The sequence below is a fragment of the Branchiostoma lanceolatum genome, chromosome 17 (assembly GCF_035083965.1).
Source record: "Branchiostoma lanceolatum isolate klBraLanc5 chromosome 17, klBraLanc5.hap2, whole genome shotgun sequence".
In the NCBI taxonomy this organism is placed as follows: Eukaryota; Metazoa; Chordata; class Leptocardii; order Amphioxiformes; family Branchiostomatidae; genus Branchiostoma; species Branchiostoma lanceolatum.
In genome coordinates this window covers 19,036,716-19,055,793 of record NC_089738.1, presented here as the reverse complement: position 1 = coordinate 19,055,793, position 19,078 = coordinate 19,036,716, and the positions used below count along the sequence as shown (strand labels likewise).

General features: G+C 44.8%; 2 protein-coding genes across 5 annotated transcripts in view; one reads left to right on the top strand and one right to left on the bottom strand.

Moving 5' to 3' along the window:
- The first annotated feature begins 818 nt into the window (after positions 1–818).
- LOC136423063 (uncharacterized) lies at positions 819–14,217 on the top strand. Its single transcript, XM_066411066.1, has 12 exons — positions 819–963; positions 3,487–4,996; positions 5,577–5,850; positions 6,891–6,961; positions 8,939–9,110; positions 9,553–9,756; positions 10,172–10,353; positions 10,814–10,897; positions 11,330–11,547; positions 11,809–11,943; positions 13,267–13,430; positions 13,725–14,217. The coding sequence occupies exons 2-12, from the start codon at positions 3,533–3,535 to the stop codon at positions 13,880–13,882; spliced, it is 3,126 nt and encodes a 1,041-aa protein (XP_066267163.1). The 5' UTR covers positions 819–963; positions 3,487–3,532; the 3' UTR covers positions 13,883–14,217.
- A 348-nt stretch (positions 14,218–14,565) lies between these two features.
- Positions 14,566–19,078, bottom strand: part of LOC136423062 (lysine-specific demethylase 6A-like) — an 86,559-nt gene continuing 82,046 nt past the window's right edge. For all 4 annotated transcript variants that reach the window (XM_066411061.1, XM_066411063.1, XM_066411062.1 and 1 more), the window contains 4 exons: positions 18,141–18,325; positions 17,483–17,609; positions 16,133–16,294; positions 14,566–15,426 (listed from right to left, as the gene is read on the bottom strand). In XM_066411061.1, coding sequence (XP_066267158.1) covers positions 15,391–15,426; positions 16,133–16,294; positions 17,483–17,609; positions 18,141–18,325 — 510 coding nt within the window. In that variant the 3' untranslated portion in view covers positions 14,566–15,390. The remainder of the gene's footprint in view (positions 15,427–16,132; positions 16,295–17,482; positions 17,610–18,140; positions 18,326–19,078) is intronic.

The following is a 19,078-nucleotide window of genomic DNA, read 5'->3' as shown; positions in this document are numbered from 1 at the left end:
CTTGTTTTACTCAAAGCAGTAGAACCGTAGAAGACAACATGCTATTATTGTAGCCGTAACAAAGGCTCTCCTCAAGCGCATAAGTAGCACCGAAGGCAAGAAAACGCTCACCCATTCATAGGAGTCGTTGGGCAACTTACAATTTTTTTTGTGGGGGGGGGGGGGGGTATTTCACTGAAAAGGCCCCAAATAGCCTTGCAGAAGTGAAAACAGCTGAATATACTATCATTATTGATCCTGAAGAAGGCGACGAAAGGCGTTGAAAATTTGATCCGTGAATACCTTAGTGTTGGAAGAAAGTTTAGCATTGTGTATTATGATAACTTCCAACACAGATGAGCTTCCATGATAAGCTGAATATACTATTGACTGTTCCTTTGTTTGGCAGCATCGGAACGTTTTGCTATGAGTCTAGACAAACATTGCTGCCATATTGTTGAGATGGTACATCGGTACATCTAGACCTATTTATCGGATAAGGTCATATTAGGCTTTTGACCCCAAAAAACCTACGCGTGGGCGAATCCAAATAACCACTGTATGAAGGGAAGGGAAGTTGTTGTTTTTCTTTTCCGTTTTTATGCGTTTCATGTGTCCAGGCTTTTTATTGATAAAGTAGAAATGTAGGTAGAAAAGTCAAACTACTAGTGGGATTAGAAAATGTATCAAACGAGTTCCTTGCAAAGGTAGGAAGATTAGATTGTATGTAGCCCGGATTTGACGTACATGTCATGAGGCCCTCTGGTCATGTTTAACTTAAGAACAACAACAAAGGATTTGAGTCTCGCCCTGACAACAGGAAACGTAATTATGACGTGTGGGGCAAAAACTGGTCCAACAAGATGATTATGGGTTACGAGTTGCAACATAATTCTTATCGTGCTTATCGCAATCTTCGTCGGTAGACCAAGTTGACAACTCAAGTAAACACAGATAGTCTTCCCGTGCTAACGTTTGATAAAGGTAAGAACACATTTTGGTCCAGTCTTCAGTGTTCAACATTGTGTCTGTCTCTAAACGTTTGTCGTTCAGTCGATAGCTAGAGTGCCATAGTTCTTGACAACTTGAGAGACAAAAATGGCTCGTCTTTTCACCGAAGAAGAAGGGTAATGTTACATATACCACTGTCTCCTTCTTGTGTCTTACCTCCCTGACGACTTATATAATCGCTTCTAAGGCTGTGAGGTGTCTTGCTGGATCGGTAGCCGCTGGGTTTGCTAGATTTTGTTGCGTGTGTGTTTGTGTGTGTGGGGGGGTGGGGGTGGGTTGGCAGGGAAAATGATACTTACCGTGCATGAGCTAATATTCGTCATGTGGCCAAGTTTGCAACTCTAGTCTTTTCAGCTAAGAAGAAGGGTAATGTTACATATACCGTTGTCTCTTTCTTGTGTCTTACCTCTCTGAAGACTCACGGAATCGCCTCTAAACTAGACTGAAAACTAAGACTGAAAACTATCTTGCTGGATCGGTAGCCGCTGGGTTTGCTAGATTATAGTGTGTGAGTGGGTGGGAGGGTGTCCCACTTTGAAACAAAAAAGATAATTTAGGGACTGAAATAGTGTTGGTGTTGGCTGGTGTTAAGGAGACCACAATCCATATTGTATATTAGAACATATATGTATGTAGAAGTGGAAGATACAACCCCTTCCCACTTAGCCTGGAATCCCGACCTATTTCTAGCTGCCGGGTCTCTTCTCTCCCTCCGCAAAATAGTCTATTTTGCGGAGGGAGAGAAGAGACCCGGCAGCTATAAATAGGTCGGGATTCCAGGCTACTTCCCACTGATCATTGACGATGGGGAACGAGCCATCACATGTAAAAGTATATCCGACAGAATTAGTGATGTCATCAAATAGTCTCGGGGTATTTCTATCGTCTGCGTATGACGTCACAGTTTCTGGGAAGAGGTAAGGGGTGGGAGGGTTGAACTCATTGGTACCAAGGCCTAGGGCATGGCCGGAGCCCAACCTTGTGTGGGACGACCGGAAGTCAGCCCAACCTTGTATGGGACGACCGGAAGTCTATCCGACGGGAAATGACTAAACCTGTAATTGTGTGAAAGCAAGTGAAAGGCGAAGCATGCTACTGATATGAATATATCTAGGAAGATCAGCTACTGTCACACCAACGGTACTGAAACCTTCTACAATATTCCTTAGACGTACGACGATGGCTTCTATATGGTTACAAGCTCAGGAAGTTGTCTTTAAATTGTCTGTAATTTTGTGTTTTGTTGTCAATAATAGGACTAATCAGCCATAAAAGGACACATAAGGACAAACAGCAGTGACGTCGTCCTTTGAAAACATTCTTATTCGAATAGAACGCAGTGTAGTTGTTGATAGCAATGGGATGGCTCTTATATGTTATGCCTTTTCAAGCTGTAAAGGCAACCCTGGTACAATGCACTGTTTAATCTTTTATTTCTGTTTTGTTTATACAGGGTAGGCGCACTCAGTTCGTAACACACTACTTTACAGGCGTACCCCGTACAGAATAACATAAACAAATGAATAAGAATAACTAAGAAACAAAAACAACCCCAAACTAGAAAGGCCGTCATTTGCCCCTGAGCAAATACAGCATGTTTAGCCATACTCCTCCCCATGCAAGAGGTGGGCTGTCCCAAAATAACACCTGGGCAAATCGAAATATTAACTGCATGTAGAAAGGCAACATTTGCGAGAGCATTATACTTCGACAATCTCCCTCCTGATGCATAAATGGACTGTTCCAAAATCACCCGTACAAAAACTCTCTCTACAAGTTCTGCGAGACCCCAAGAGCTTCTTACTGCAAAGGCTTGCGTGTGTTCCTGCAATATGACCTCAGGTGACCTAAATAGAACAGTGTTCTTTGGCCAGTAGCAAATGGAACGCGGGGATCCTTAGATAGAACATGGATTCCTTGGCCAGCAGCAAATAGAACATGGAACGTGGATACCACTTTTGGCCTGTTTTTGGTCTGAAAATGGGTCCAAAAGTCCCCAAAATGAAGCATTCTGAAGTGATGTACACCAGAATTGTGATTGAAATCCTGTAGGGACATGTTCAAGGCACTCTTGTACCGAATTTCAGGTCACTTGCTAGCAATACCAGGGCACAGGAGCCCAAAATATAAAAATTGTCTAAAAATGCCCCAAAAAACCTCCATAAAAATGTTTTTAAGGCCTGTTTCGAAAGAAATGAAAAAGCACCTAAGGGTATTTGCCATCTTTACCTACATGCCAAATTTCAGGTCGTTTGGCCCAAAAATGACGGAGTAGATTCCATTTGAAGACTTGGCAGGAGAAGAAGAAGAAGAACATGAACAAAAACAATATGTTGAGCCATACTAGGTATGGCTAAACATAATAACAATATATACACAACCAGCGTCAATCACAATCGATGAACTTATGCCTCGTTTACCTCTACGACAAAACACTGCATCTAATTAACATTGTAATGATTTAATTAATAAATGATTTCATCTGTGTTCCTGTAGATTGAGGTACGGTTCCATGTAGAAAAGGTTCCATCGAGCGAAGAGGATGTCATTTCAGCAATTGAACCGTCCTCTCATACCTGTGGTACTGGTAATCACTCTTCTGACCACGCCTGCTCTGTCCTGTCCACAATCGTGTAACTGTTACAGCACCAAGGTAGACTGTAGCGGCCTCCGTCTCGCCCAGATCCCCCAGGGCGTTCCCACGACAACCACTCACTTATATCTCCGAAACAACGACATCAACAACATCAAAGTCGGCGACTTCGCTGGACTAACCGCCCTCCAGGAGCTCGACCTTAGCGACAACCTCCTCCGAAACATCACCCACGGCGTTTTAGGCGGCCTGGCCAACCTTCAAACCTTACGTCTCCGAGGTAACTTCATCAACAACATCGCTGCCGGAGCTTTTACCGGACTTAGCAGCCTGAAGACGCTCATTCTGAGCAAAAATTCTATCAGCAGCGTCTCTAGTGGTGATTTTGGCACGCTGTCTACCCTGGAGAACTTGCATCTCGACAACAATGACATTAGCGCTATCGCCAGCAGTGCGTTCACGGGACTGACGAACCTAAAGTTGCTAGATCTTAGTAAGAACGCCATGAACGATGTCCCCACTGGTACTTTCTACGGGATTCCTTTTTTACAGTCGCTGAATCTGCATAACAACAACATCAGCACCTTTTCCAGCGGCAGTCTCAGCGGCCTGAGCAGTATTCTGACTCTGGATCTGAGTAACAACTCCATCGCCGCCATTGTAACAGGTACTTTCGGGTTCTCTCCAAACCTCACCGAGCTCAACCTCAACAGCAACGTTATAACTTCACTCCAAGCAAACGCTTTCGAAGGAGCGAAGAGTATGAAGCACCTGCGGCTCCGTAACAACGCCATCAATACCATCGACCGGAACGCCTTCTCGGGGATGCTGCGTGTGGACTCCGTCGATCTGCAAAACAACGATCTCACCAGCATTGAAGACGGCGACTTCATCGGTCTCCGTTTCGCTACAACTCTAAACCTGGCGGATAACAGCGTCACCTCTCTCCCGGCGTGGGGGTTCAGAGGCGCCGAAGATCTCGTCAACCTTGATCTACGCAACAACCGAGTCAGCAGCTTTCACGGGGACGCTCTCAGGGGATTGCCGCGTCTCGAGACCCTCGACATCAGCCATAACGCCATCGACGCGGTGACCGATGGCACGTTTGCACACATCCAGAGCGTTCTCAGCCTGAATCTCGGCGGGAACAACATCACCAGCATTCCGAGAGACGCCTTCCAGAGGCTCGGGAATCTTAAGAACCTCACTCTGAGTAGAAATGGGATAAATGATGTACAACCGGGGGCCTTCAACGGGTTGCGAGATCTGGAGTCTCTGGATTTGAGTCACAATCAGATCGGAGGCGTGCCGGGGATGATGTTCGCCCAGCTGCCCAGCCTTCAGGTCCTGCATCTCCAGAACAACCCGTGGAACTGCATCTGCAAGCTTCTCGACCTGGTCCGCTGGATTCAGGTTTGTTTGTATTTGTTTGTTTGTTTGTTTGTTTGTTTGTTTGGAATATACGTTTTGATCAAAAATAACAATAAGAATTCGCCAAAAATCGTCATTTCAAAATATAATTATAGGCTCACATAATCCTTGGTGTATCACTATCATGTACATTCCTGCAAAGTAATATTGATTAACATCGAAGTACAAGCCAAGGAGAGCCTTTTTCTAAAATGGGCGTGGTCATGATTTCAGAAGTTCCAACCCAAGACCTCTGGGTTCTAGACCAAACCATCACCCTAACCGTTACGCCAACACGACGCCCCATGTATTTTTATCTCCATGAAAAATGGAGATGTAGTTTTGGGTGTGTCTGTGCGTGTGTGTGTGTGTCTATCTCTCTGTTTGTGTTTCCGGACGATTATAGTCAACATAGCTCAAGAACCTCTGAATGGATTATGATAATATTTGGTATATAGGTAGGTGTTGGGAAGACGAAAGTCAAGGTCGATTTTGGGCTCCCTGGTATGTGACCTTGGTACTGCAGCAGAACTTCTGTTTTTTGTATCTTTTGACCTGGGCATTCAATGGTCTTGTTATCCAGGTGACGAGCGTGAATCTGTGGAACAGCAACGACACGGTGTGCGCTCCGGCAGGCCCGTTCACGGGGTTATACACCTGGCCACTCGCGAACGTGCATCAGGAACTAGAGATGATGTGCGCTCCCAGGACATCGCCTAGACCGGTCCCGGTCTCGTCAACAAGTACAACATCGCCGCGGAGGACGACAAGTACTAAAAGAGCATCACCTGCCACGATGACAGTACCTAGAAGTGAAAGTACTAAAAGTACTTCACGGGTCCCTGCCACGACGACAGGTACTATTACTCGTTAAACACCAACCTGTAGGAAAAGTAGTGAGCGCCAGCGGCACGAGTGTTGTTGGAAAGCAACAAGTACCAAGTAATTCCACCAGGGTACATAATTCTGCCAGCCTGTAAAGATACGTCCAAACAGATTTCCAACCTAACGTCTCTGTGTATAATGCACTCCTATATAATCTAAACTGTGCATACCTGGGGGTGCTGCACTAGAGATTTCTCAAACACAATCACTGCACGAAATGGCCTCGGATCCTGACGTATCCGGACAGGAGAACTCGGAGATCCGGAACCTCAGATCCGTAAGAATCCAGACGGTTACGGGGGCCGTATTGTACTAAAACAACTCAAATTCACTAGGCTACATTAAACTACATATGCAAGTGGTACACTGATGTGGTATGCCACTTGCACATGCAAGTCAATTCAGCTAATTAAATTTGAGTTGTTTTAGTACAATACGGCCCCCGTAACCGTCTGGATTCTTACGGATCTGAGGTTCCGGATCTCCGAGTTCTCCTGTCCGGATACGTCAGGATCCGAGGCCATTTCGTGCAGTGATTGTTTTTCAAAGTGGCGGATTAATGTTAATTGCAGTGAAAAATGAGCTTCTCAGATCACAACCTAATACTCAATATTTAGCCAACTGCTTATATATAGCTAACTCAGGAACTACCTAGGGAAGGACTTTGATTCAAAGACAACTTTTAGCACCCAAGCTAGCTGATTTCGTTTCATTTCCAATGTCGTCAACGTTGTGTGGTCCAAGGGTTATAGAAATGGAGATGGTTGCCGCCATGCACACCACGAATGGTGTGTTAATGACTCTTACTTTTAACCCTTGTCCTGCTGACGTTTTTTTACGCAATCTATTTCATTAATTTGATTTCTTAATCGAATCAGGTCATTTTCCCTTGACCTTTTCTGCACTGCGTTGGCATTGTTACTTCCGCATTCCGCATGCATAGTCTTCCCACAGACAAGGGTTTTAACACTCAAGCTAGCTGACTGAATGTTTAATGTCGTCCTTTCTCCAGATGATGATGATGACTATACGAGTACGAGTACGAGTACGAGTAGGAGTGCGCCACCGCCGCCACCGCCACAGGTACCGAGTTTTATCATCATTTAATGTATAATTTTCATAAGCTATCAATCATCATATTGTTATCATTTTTTTTACCATTTACTACCACATTACTCTCTTATTTGTTAAATCTATATCATCATTTGTTAAAACCTTAGTCCTTCTGAGCCCGACAATTGTCGGTTTGCACATGCTTGTTCTGTATGCTAGCCCTGACAATCGTCGGTTTGCACATGCTTGTTCTGTATGCCTGCCCTGACAATTATCGGGTTGTAGATGCTTGTTCTGTATGCTAGTCCTGACAATTATCGGGTTGTACATGCTTGTTCTGTATGCCAGCCCTGACAATTATCGGGTTGTAGATGCTTGTTCTGTATGCTAGTCCTGACAATTATCGGGTTGCACATGCTTGTTCTGTATGCTAGTCCTGACAATCGTCGGGTTGCACATGCTTGTTCTGAATGCTAGTCCTGACAATTATCGGGTTGTACATGCTTGTTCTGTATGCCAGCCCTGACAATTATCGGGTTGTACATGCTTGTTCTGTATGCCAGCCCTGACAATTATCGGGTTGTACATGCTTGTTCTGTATGCCAGCCCTGACAATTATCGGGTTGTACATGCTTGTTCTGTATGCCAGCCCTGACAATTATCGGGTTGTACATGCTTGTTCTGTATGCCAGCCCTGACAATTATCGGGTTGTACATGCTTGTTCTGTATGCCAGCCCTGACAATTATCGGGTTGTACATGCTTGTTCTGTATGCTAGTCCTGACAATCGTCGGGTTGCACATGCTTGTTCTGTATGCCAGCCCTGACAATTATCGGGTTGTACATGCTTGTTCTGTATGCCAGCCCTGACAATTATCGGGTTGTACATGCTTGTTCTGTATGCCAGCCCTGACAATTATCGGGTTGTACATGCTTGTTCTGTATGCCAGCCCTGACAATTATCGGGTTGTACATGCTTGTTCTGTATGCCAGCCCTGACAATTGTCGGGTTGTACATGCTTGTTCTTTATGCCAGCCCTGGCAATTGTCGCTTAGCACATGCTTGTTCTGTATGCTAGCCATGACAATTGTCGGAATGAGGGTATTTCTAGAATGCGTACGTTGCACCCGTGGTAAAACGAGCAATATTAGATTAGTACGATTGGTTTCAAATGTGTCTGGGCACGTCAGCAATGGGTATATTTTTGCTCTGTAAAAAATAGATGGGGGAACTTTAGAACAAGCCACCGTGGCCGTCTTCCCCAGCACGTGTTCTCTTTAGTTCTCTTTATATTTTACATATTATTATATTCATTTGGGTTGGCTGTTCATCACACACAGCCAGGGCTGCCCAACTAGCCTGTGGCTATTACAAAGGGCTAGCCCTGCTGACAAGGACAAGACAGTACATTGGAAGTTTGACATGGTCACGGACAGTATAACAAGCTATAACAATGCGATAAAGACTATTGTATATAAATGATTAGAAATAATGTCTATAATGCTATCTACGTCGAGAGGTCAGGGTCAGTACGTATATTTTACAAATTGATTTTAACATGTGCAAATACATCAAATAAAATAAAATCCCAGGGGTGGGGTCGTGTGACCTAACGGCAAGGTGTTCGGCCAAGAACCAAGCGGTCCCGGGTTTCAATCCCTCTGACGCCGCCGATGTTGTGCCCTTGGGAAATGCACTTTACACGACATTCCTCACTCCACCCAGGTGTAAAAATAAGTATATTGTTCTCTGTACTAGCCTCCGGTGCAGACTCCTCCCGGCTGTTTTCTTTTGCAAGTTACTATTTTTATACTATTACATTTTTTCTTCTTCTTATTGCTGGCCGGGAAACAGTACTTGCAAAAGAAGACAGCAGGGAGGAGTCTGAATCGGAGGCTACTCTGTACGTGGTTCTGTCAATATAAGTTGTAAAAACTTCAGTGCAGTGCCACGTCTTCCTTGTCTATCAAAAAAACTAAAATAGATTAAAAAAACACAAATTCCAGGGCCTGTCCAACACCGCCGTGATCGTGATCGCCGTGGTGGTGTCCCTGGCCGTGGTGACCGTCGCGGCCTGCGTCCTGGGCTTCCTGTGGGCCAAGAAGAAACGTCGAGAGGCGCTTGAGGTCAGACGGGGCGCAGCCGATGGTCTTGACAACCACTACATGGACCTTTCAGGTGAATATACATGTATATTCATATTTCAATGCGCAAATTTGATCTGTAACTCAATTGTTTATGTATTAGATAATAGATAATAGATAGGCGTTCTCAAGGTTGTTTTTGTTATATGTACCATTATTTCTTTCGCACTCAGAAAAGTGACTCAGAATACTAGTATTGAGTGGCTCAAAACCTTATGCAGTTTGTACTTAACTATACAAAACAAGAGAGAGAGAGAGAGAGAGAGAGAGAGAGAGAGAGAGAGAGAGAGGTCGGTCGGCTTAATGAATAACAAAACAAAAAACAAAAAAAACAACACATAAACTAACAAGCAATGTTCCTTACTTCTCGCTCTACCGGTCGGGCCCGTTCGGTCACAGTTCATGAAGTACCAGCCTAGCGACAAACAAATAAACAAAGAAAGAAACTAACGAAAAACAATGTTTCTTATTTCCAGCTCTACCGGCGTCAGAGAAGTTCGGCCGGGCCCCGGCCGTGCCCGTCCGGCCGCAGTTCATGAAGTACGAGCTGGACCGGAAGGACCTGGAGCTGGGGGCGGAGATCGGCCGGGGCGCGTTCGGGGTGGTGTACCTGGCCACTCGCCACAAGAACGACAACGGCTTCCCTACGGAGGAGACTGTCGTCGTCAAAACCGTGCATGGTAAGATGTTCTCTTGCTAACACGTCATTACAAAATATGACAGAAGAAACATAGACCAGCTAACTTTAGAAATATATAAGACAGCCTGTAGCGCCCTTTCGTCTAGGAGATCAACCGTCCTAGAACAACCGTTTAGAAAGGTACGAGTCAGCCTATAACGCCCCCCGTCTAACCACGTTTCCCAAACTTACGTAGGGCATAGGGGCGGGCCACCTTCGTCAATAGAACAGTTTAGAAAGGTACGAATCACCCTGTAACGCCCCCCGTCTAACCACATTTCTCCACCTTACGCAGGGTTGCAGGAACGGGCCACCTTCATCCAAATTGACCGTCCTAAAACATAGAACCGTTCAGAAAGGTACGAGGCAGCCTGTAACGCCCCCCGTCTAACCACGTTTCTTACACTTTTCTCCAGCTCACGCCATGGCGGAGGCGCGGGTCACCTTCGTGCGGGAGATCGAGACGACCCTTGACCTTGGGAAGCACCCGAACCTGCTGGGCCTGGTGGGGTGCTGCACCACGTCACATCCGCCCTACATGGTGACGGAGTACATGCCGTACGGAGACCTCAAGGAGTTCCTGCTCAAGTGTAGGAAGGTGAGAACACTTTTAAGTGTCTTCTGAAAAAAAAAGATAATCTGGTGTCTCCCAGGGCTTCAGGATAGGATTCCTCGGTGCTGTAACCTTCTTCCCCCCCTGGCCAACTTTAACCGCACCGGTGATTTTGCCTGCCAGAATTCCATCAACAGACATAGGGCCTTCCAGGGTGGACGAGGCAACATTTCCTCGGGGGCATGTGCCGGAGAGTTGGCCTGGGGTGGCCGAGGCAACATTTCCTCGGGGGCATGTGCCGGAGAGTTGGCCTGGGAAGGCCCTGGCTGGGTTCCAGGTTGTCTCCAGGTCTTTGGGGTCTTTGTGTCACCACATAACTATACATCATCACGCACATGAGAATGATTGAAAAGGTGAACCAAAACTTGCCCGAAGCACACATCTATCTGGAAAACAATCTCAGTATTCACCAACGCAAGGCTCAAACGCATATCTGTCCCCACAGACAGACGAGAAGCTGAAAGACAGCACGTACGACCTGGAGGACCTGAACAAGTACCAGATCGCTCGGCAGATCGCTAACGGAATGGTAAGCAGCTATTCTATTCTTATTATTCTATTCTATCATATTCTATGCTATAGTATATGGTTTCCCTAGTATATTTGTATTTTCGCAAAGGGGAGTTTCACGGGAGATAATGTTTTCTGGGCTGTGTCTGTTTGTATGTTTGCTTGTCTGTTTGTGTTTCGTATACGTTGGTCAGCATAACCAAGGAAGATGGATCGTAATGATGTTCGGTAGGTTGAGGTCGATTTGAGGCTTTCTGGCGGTTTCATTTGCCTGATTTGGTATTGCAGCGGAACATTTCATCAGGACATTCAGAAACAAAGTTAGGCTTCTGATCTGCCCGTCGCCCAGAAAGAGATGCTAAGGAAAACAATTCGTGCTTCAAAACTTCAAAGAGAAGTTTTAAAGTTAAAGACAGATTTTGAAAGACGAACATTTTTTTTCTCCCACTAGATCTTCATCTCCCAAGCTGGTTACGTGCACGGCGACCTGGCCGCCCGGAACGTTCTTGTTGGAGAGGACCTGGTGGTGAAGATCGCAGACTTCGGGCTGGCCACAGACGTCTACGAGCGAGGCTACCAGCGGCAGGACGCGGAGCAGAAGATCCCCGTCAGGTGGATGGCGCCGGAAAGGCTGCTGAGGGAGGGCCGATACACCAGCAAGAGCGACGTGTGAGTACCATGACACAGATACACCGTACACGTATCGTAGATGTGACTTGTAGATGTGACGTGTAGATGTGACGTGTAGATGTGACAGAAATTTGTAATATGTTTATTGCTATTGTATATTCGTATGAAATTTTATCTATGACTTGACTGAAATCTTGTGAGTAAGCATTCTACGCTGTGTACGGAAATAACGTGTTTAACTTTACTATATTCATTACTATCTAGTACCTTAACTGCCACACTTTAATTCGTCTCTTCCAGCTGGTCGTTCGGCGTGGTTCTGTACGAGATCGCGACGCTCGGGAACGTGCCGTACCCCGGACTGGACCGCCAGCTGATGGACGAACTGCGAGGCGGCTACCGGGAACCGCGCCCGGACAACTGTCCCCAGGAAATGTACGTACAAACGGTCATAGTCAACCGCAAACTGTCCTTCTATCGCCTTGTTTTACAGCTTTGTAATGACTCTATAGCTTTGACGAAGAATTATTTGCGTCATATCATCAAACTCGAAAATGAAGATCAACTGTATCAGACTGCGTACGAAGTGTTGACAGTGTACGTACGTGTACATTCACGATTCAGTCACCTCCCAGCAGGTACTCTATCATTTTAGAATCGGCTGTGAAGGATGTAAACCAAAGGCTCAAAGTTTCCCTTTCCAAGGTCCGAATCAAGAATTACTCGCCAATGAAAACAATATTTAACCACTACTCTCCAAGCAGAGGAGTGGGTCCGGCAGGTTTTTGACGTGTTTTTAGGCGTTTTTGTCGGGCTTTCTAGTTTGTCATGTTTTTTTTTTTGTCTAGCCAACGGTTGGTTAGAAAAAAACATGACAAACTAGAAAGCCCGACAAAAACGCCTAAAAACACGTCAAAAACCTGCCGGACCCACTCCTCTGCTTGGAGAGTAATAACCACCACTAGGTACGGCCTGATGCTTATGTGCCGACGCATGGCATGGCAATGGGGGGCAGACGATCGCCCAGGGTTCAAGCAGCTTCATAATGAGCTGGACACTGTTACACTATAGTCACCGTTTTTATTGTAACTCGTCTGTCGCACCCCTTAGGTACTCCCTGATGATGCAGTGCTGGAAGTGGGGGGGGGGGGGAGACGACCCCCGGGGTTCGAACAGCTGCACGAGCAGTTACATGGCGAAGTTGAAACGTTAAACACAGTAACACGTCTGTTGCACCCCTCAGGTACAACCTAATGCTGCAGTGCTGGTAGTGGGGGGGAAGACGACCCCCCTCCCCTCGGGGTTCGAACAGTTACATGGCGAAGTCTAAACGTTAAACACAGTAACACGTCTGTTGCACCCCTCAGGTACAACCTCAGAATGCTGGCAATAGGAGAAAGAGGACCGCCTCGAGTTCCTGCAGCTTTATAACGAGTATCTTGTCTGTTGCACCCCTTAGGTACACCCTGATGCTGCAGTGCTGGCAGTGGGAGGAGGACGTCGACCGACCAGAACCACAAGAGCAGTTCAAGAAGCTTGACACTGGTAGATTGTTTTATCATACTAGTACAGTAAAATGTGATCTTTATCCCGTTTAGGTACTCCCTTGGTGCTGCACTGCTGGCAATGGGAGGAGGACGTCGACCGACCAGAACCACAAGAGCAGTTCATGCAGCTTGACACTGGTAGATAGCCAATATTGGGGACAGATAGCTTTATCATACTAGTACAGTACAATGTGATCTTTATACCGTATAGGTACTCCCTGATGCTGCAGTGCTGGCAGTGGGAGGAGGACGACCGCCCGGAGTTTCAGCAGTTGTACGACGAGCTGGATCGGCTGATGACGGACTGCTGTGAGGTCAACTACCTCGAACCGTTTGGCGACCCTGCTGAGGCCGAGGCAGCAGGAGCGTCTGGAGGTTTGTGATTTTTTCAATATATTTTCTTATGACTTCGCCTTAGTTGTATTAATTTGTATAAAAAAAAACGTTGTAAAACCATATTGGCAAGATAGCACTTTACTTCCGAATCAGTACAGCCCAGGAACGTCTTTTGTTTTGAATACAAACTCTGCAATATCGATGGCTCCGCCCCTAAGGCGTTACCAAAAACACACTAACGGTGTTATAGTGAGGCTTGGACAACTTTTAACTACCGGGACGAAACCGGGATTCACCCATTCACCATGTAAATTCTGCGATCTTATTTTTCAGGAGTACCAAAAGAAGCCAATGACGCCTCAGCTCGAGACAAATCCCAAGACGCTTCTAGTTTATCGTCTAAGGCGTCTGCGGAACCTGGTCAAGACTCAATGTCTAAGAAGGAAGCCAGCTCTTCAACACAGAAAGAAACCATCTCAGAGATACCTTAAAGTCTGCTTGGACAAATTCTCCATCTGTTAGGCAGCTGCATATTGACCAATGAATTTCATATCTTGAATTCTTAGGCTATTGTATATAGGTTTACTACATTGAATAGCTTGTTTGTGCTCATGACACTATGATTGATGTCAGTATTTCTATCTTGACCTTTATTCTGTGTCAGTATTGTCTGCCATAGCCAAATGTGACTTGCTGTATAAAATTACTGCTCTAAAGGTTTTCATCTTTTTTTTTTTTTTAAATTCTATTCAAGAGGCGAGGAGTAATAAAGAGAAATTGAAGTGGAAAGCTTGAGTCAAAGTGTAATGCTTTTTTGTTAGCTATATATATATAAGCATGCAAGCACGTCAAACCCCCAGATGATGGGGACAAGAAGACGTTAAACCGGATAGTGAGTGAGTGAGTGATATAATAATAGTGCAATGCGGCTTCACCCTACACTTTTTGATAACTGTGTTAGATGCATGCAGAAGATGTAGAATAAAACTTTGCAAGAAGACAGATGGCGGGGAGTAAAACTCTCTTACTATATTCACTCCCTGACACTGTATGTACCAACTATTTCATGTTGATGTCCCAGTTTTACACAAATCTTTCTGATTCCCAGAACAAACAGATTGAAGTGTTGTGTCTAACACTAGGCAGAGGCAAGAAAGACTTGAGACCTGGTTGATTCCAATACAATAAATATGTATTCATAAATAATGAAAAAATGTCATGTACAATTGGTGATCATCGTTGACTGTCGCTGATCAAGAGTCGTACACTCTCATTGTGCAACCCATTTTATAAATCGTGACATTCGGGAGAGAGAAACGCCGTTCGTCGTCGGCTTTTTGCTTCCTCCCGTCTTAAGAAATCATCGAAGTCATCTTCACTACAGCCTGAGAAAGAACGGTCGAACCAAACAGTGGAAAAACGAAAAAGGTCGGGTCCACACTACTTGTAACTTCAAGTATACAAATATATCTATACAAGAAAAACTTTTTTCTAGCATCTTCCAACTATAATACAGGCCCACGTAACGTACTAATGTATCTGTCTTTTCTTTATACACTACCACAACAAAACTGAATTCACAACAGAAACAGTCTACATACCGACACTATCACACTTGTATAAAAGATCTCAACATGGGCAAAGAGATACAGGTATATAAATATACAAAGACTTGTTCGTCGTCATCGATTTTTTGCAAAAAAATGGGACATTTCAAAATTTACAAGACAGGTAACATGGAGAGACTCTCTCTTCGCGGATTAACTATGTTCACATCTCGACGGAAACTTTGCCGCCGAATATCTGTACAGCCAGGATTTGCATAGTTGGGGCGGACTCGTCCGATTTTCTCCGTCGGAAAGTCAGTCGTCTCTTAGATCGCTATTCACATATAGTCTGCTGTGTGGTTCGATAGCCCTCCGGTATCGCTCCTTCCAAGGAAACGAGAGCATGCTGGGAAAGGTCAGGGGTCGGTGATGATGCCGGGGGTCGCCCGAGGTCATGAGGAGCTCTGGGAAGACGGTTCTGGCAATGCCTGGAAAAAAGGAGAAAAAACATCAGAATTTGGGAAGAAAGGGAGTGTCAAAGTCACCCACATCTACAAAAGGACCGGCTGTTCTTAGTTTGGTCCCTTAGATTATTTGTACCTGATTGATCCAAGCATTAATGAACCTGTCTTAAGTAACAACCAGTCTAATGTGACGATTGTGTGATCACTACAGATTTGACTGTGCATCTGTGCTGTTTTAGATTGGCTGTTAAGGATTTGCAAAGGTAGGCACAAGGAGAAATAAACAACTGTCCTGACCACTTGGAAGGTACGCAATACAAACTAGATTGCGCAGCTCCTGGTTTAATTAGGCCTATATCTTCGTCTTCACAGAGATTATAAAAAATAGTCCTCACCAGTTGGAAGTAACATATTTTGTCCTGTATATACTGGGCCCTCTTGAAAGGAGGCCAGCCCAAGCTAGTATGCATAGTTCATGGTTTAAGTTAAAATCCTCCCACACCATTATTGATGTATAGGGCGGTGCCCATCTCCGTTTCATAGCCCTGGGGCCACACTGTTGTGCAATCACTGTAGCAGGGGGCTAGTCCACTGGGAGTGGAGTGTGTTTAACTTCCATACTGTTTCATAAGTATGTACCATTTTTATAAAGTCTTTGGTATGACTTTGGTATGGTTTAGTTACTGTTAGGCCTATATTTTCAAGGGCAATAATGAAAACTCGTCCTCACCAGTTGGAAGGTGTCGTAGACGTCTGCCAGGTCGTCCATCTTGTACTGCTGCAGCACGGCGAAGCCCTCGAGGCGCCCGCTGGCCTTCCGCGCGCAGTCCAGGCAGTGCACGATGTGCTTCTTATCCTGCTTCAGCACAAACAGCAGGTTGAACACCTCCACCTGGAGAAACAAACAAACATGTCAACAATCGTCACAGCCAAAAAACAAACATAACAATCTTGGAGGAGTCTTGAAATGGACTAAGCCGATTTGCCTGGGTAAATGCATGAAACAGTTCCATAAAATTTGAGTTTTATGGTAAGATACTTTTTTTTCAAAGTCATTGGTTAGAATAACAAGTCTTTCTTAACAAGAAGAAGTGCACAATCTTCCAACAAAGGAAAAATGTGCATAGGATGCTTGTGCAATCAGCACATTATCCAGATTGCTTCTTTCTTCAATGTTGTTGCTAAGACATGATGATGCTGGTCCTTGTGAACATTTTGCTTGTCTGCCCCTGGAACCTTTCCTTTTGTCCATCTCCTATACAAATTCTTGCTACAGACTTAAAGCAGGAGAAAGCTCTTTGCCTCACAGTTGACGCAAAATTCTAAGATTGTCACCACCTTCGTTTGGTCATTATTAAGCTACCACTGAGATTAAAGAAATTCAAGACACAAACAAAAGACAACTATCCACCTCACAGTCTACACAGTAGTGTGGTGCCACCTCGTTTGTGTGGTCACCTAATTAGTGAGGATTAATCAAGCACTACCCAGTAATTAGTAACGGTTAATTAATCACTACCCACCTCACAGTCTACGCAGTAGTGCGCCACCTCGTTAGTTAATAATGAGGACTAATTAAGCACTAACTCGTTAGTAATTAGACGGTACCCACCTCACAGTCTACGCAGTAGTGCGCCACCTCGTTAGCTATTAATGAGGATTAATTAAGCACTACCTCGTTAGTAATTAGACGTTACCCACCTCACAGTCTACGCAGTAGTGCGCCACCTCGTTAGCTATTAATGAGGATTAATTAAGCACTACCTCGTTAGTAATTAGACGTTACCTACCTCACAGTCTACGCAGTAGTGCGCCACCTCGTTAGCTATTAATGAGGATTAATTAAGCACTACCTCGTTAGTAATTAGATGTTACCCACCTCTCAGTCTACGCAGTAGTGTGGTGCCACCTCGTTTGTGTGGTCACCTAATTAGTGAGGATTAATCAAGCACTACCCAGTAATTAGTAAAGGTTAATTAAGTACTACCCACCTCACAGTCTACGCAGTAGTGCGCCACCTCGTTAGCTATTAATGAGGATTAATTAAGCACTACGTCGTTAGTAATTAGACGTTACCCACCTCACAGTCTACGCAGTAGTGCGCCACTTCCTCCTTCTGGCGGCCGTGCCAGTGAACCTCGTGGCCCAGCGACTTCACCAGGTCAAGGGTCGCCTGCATCTGGCGCATCGTCTTCATCAAGGTGTACCTGCAGGTAAGGTGGGGAGAGTCTTAGACATTTGGCAAGAAAATCTTAACACATGAGAAATGACAGAGCAGCTTTCACTGCTACAGTTAACGTATTATTCAGGGAAACCTATAGTCCATGTTTTAGATCAAATCGTACCTACAGATGCAAGGTGCACCTGCAGGCAAAGACAGTAGGAAAGGTCTTGTGAATCATCATGGTCATCTACTTTCACTGGGAAGGAGGTTTGTTATTTATGGAGATCTTCAGCTTCTATGTTTGCCTTTTGACTGAACTTTTGCAATTTGCTTTAGTTGCTGTAAGATATAACATTCTTTTTAACCGTGACAAACATGAGAACACAGCGCTTTTTGGGAATATCTAAATCAACTGGCAAAGCCTTTTTCAAATTTCAAAGGTACTAATATTGTGACAAATCTCACTCTTTCCTACAATTGTTGGTCATAGCGAAATCTATATAATTTGTCTCCATGTGCTAAATTTGACTTAAGGTTGAAGAAAAAAACAAACCAAACAAACAACAAGACGTACTTGAGTCTCTCGTAGTGCTCTCTGTCGGAGACCTTGAGGTTCCGCGCCATCTGCCAGGAGAGGTGCACCATGGGAACGATGGACTTGACGCTCTGGAGCTTGTTCCATTCGTAACGCTCGGCCGCGAGCTTGTACTGGTGTGCCGTGAGGGGACCCACATTCCACGCTATGTTATTGCACCAACCCTGTGGAACACACAAAATAGTGTCAACATCGGAAAATTAGGCAGTAGTTGGAAATCTGTAAAATTAGGCAGTAGTTGGAAATCTGTAAAATTAGACATTTTATATTGAAATAGGAATAGCGCTAACTGTAAAATAGCTGGCATTGGTTTTGTTTTGTACACTTCCTATTTTTTGTTTGTTTCAGTGCTTCCAACAAATGTAATATATTCTTAGCGAATGATGTTTTGTAAATAGAAAATGAAGAAAGAATTGCTATTTCAGCTTTAGAATTTGCAGCACTGAGTTACATTACAAATTTGCCAGTTCAGGACTATCAGAAACTAGATATGTACTAAGCTTTTAGGAAACTTACGATGGCCTGCACCCAATGCACACAGCCAGCGTTGACACAGACCATTACAAATTTGGAACATAAACTTGGAGTCAAAACTTTCCCAATTCCTGTGCATCTCAGCCATGAAAAATGTAAGATTGTAACAGGGATCTCCCCAGAAATATAGAGCAGGATGGGGGGAGGGTACCAGGCACAGGATACGTGTCACGAGGGGGGATGTCTGGAGGGGGGGCGCACACCTCTCAAAAGGAGAGCGGCTGTTGCATTTTGCCTTTTTCAGACATAATGGAAGTCATTTCCTGCAGCTTCAGCTTTACATCATTCTGAAATTTCCAGTTTCGAGCAAAATTACAGGCTTTACTGGGTAAGAATTTGAAAAATACACCCTAACTTTGAAAATCAACAGGATGGAGCTGGGA

What these genes read in the sequence shown, in the direction of transcription:
- LOC136423063 (XM_066411066.1), top strand. Translation starts at nt 3,533, where the DNA reads ATGTCATTTCAGCAATTGAACCGTCCTCTCATACCTGTGGTACTGGTA. An exon ending in CGTCGTCAAAACCGTGCATG is followed by an intron (nt 9,757 to 10,171) that starts GTAAGATGTTCT and finishes ACTTTTCTCCAG; the next exon opens with CTCACGCCATGGCGGAGGCG. An exon ending in TACACCAGCAAGAGCGACGT is followed by an intron (nt 11,548 to 11,808) that starts GTGAGTACCATG and finishes CGTCTCTTCCAG; the next exon opens with CTGGTCGTTCGGCGTGGTTC.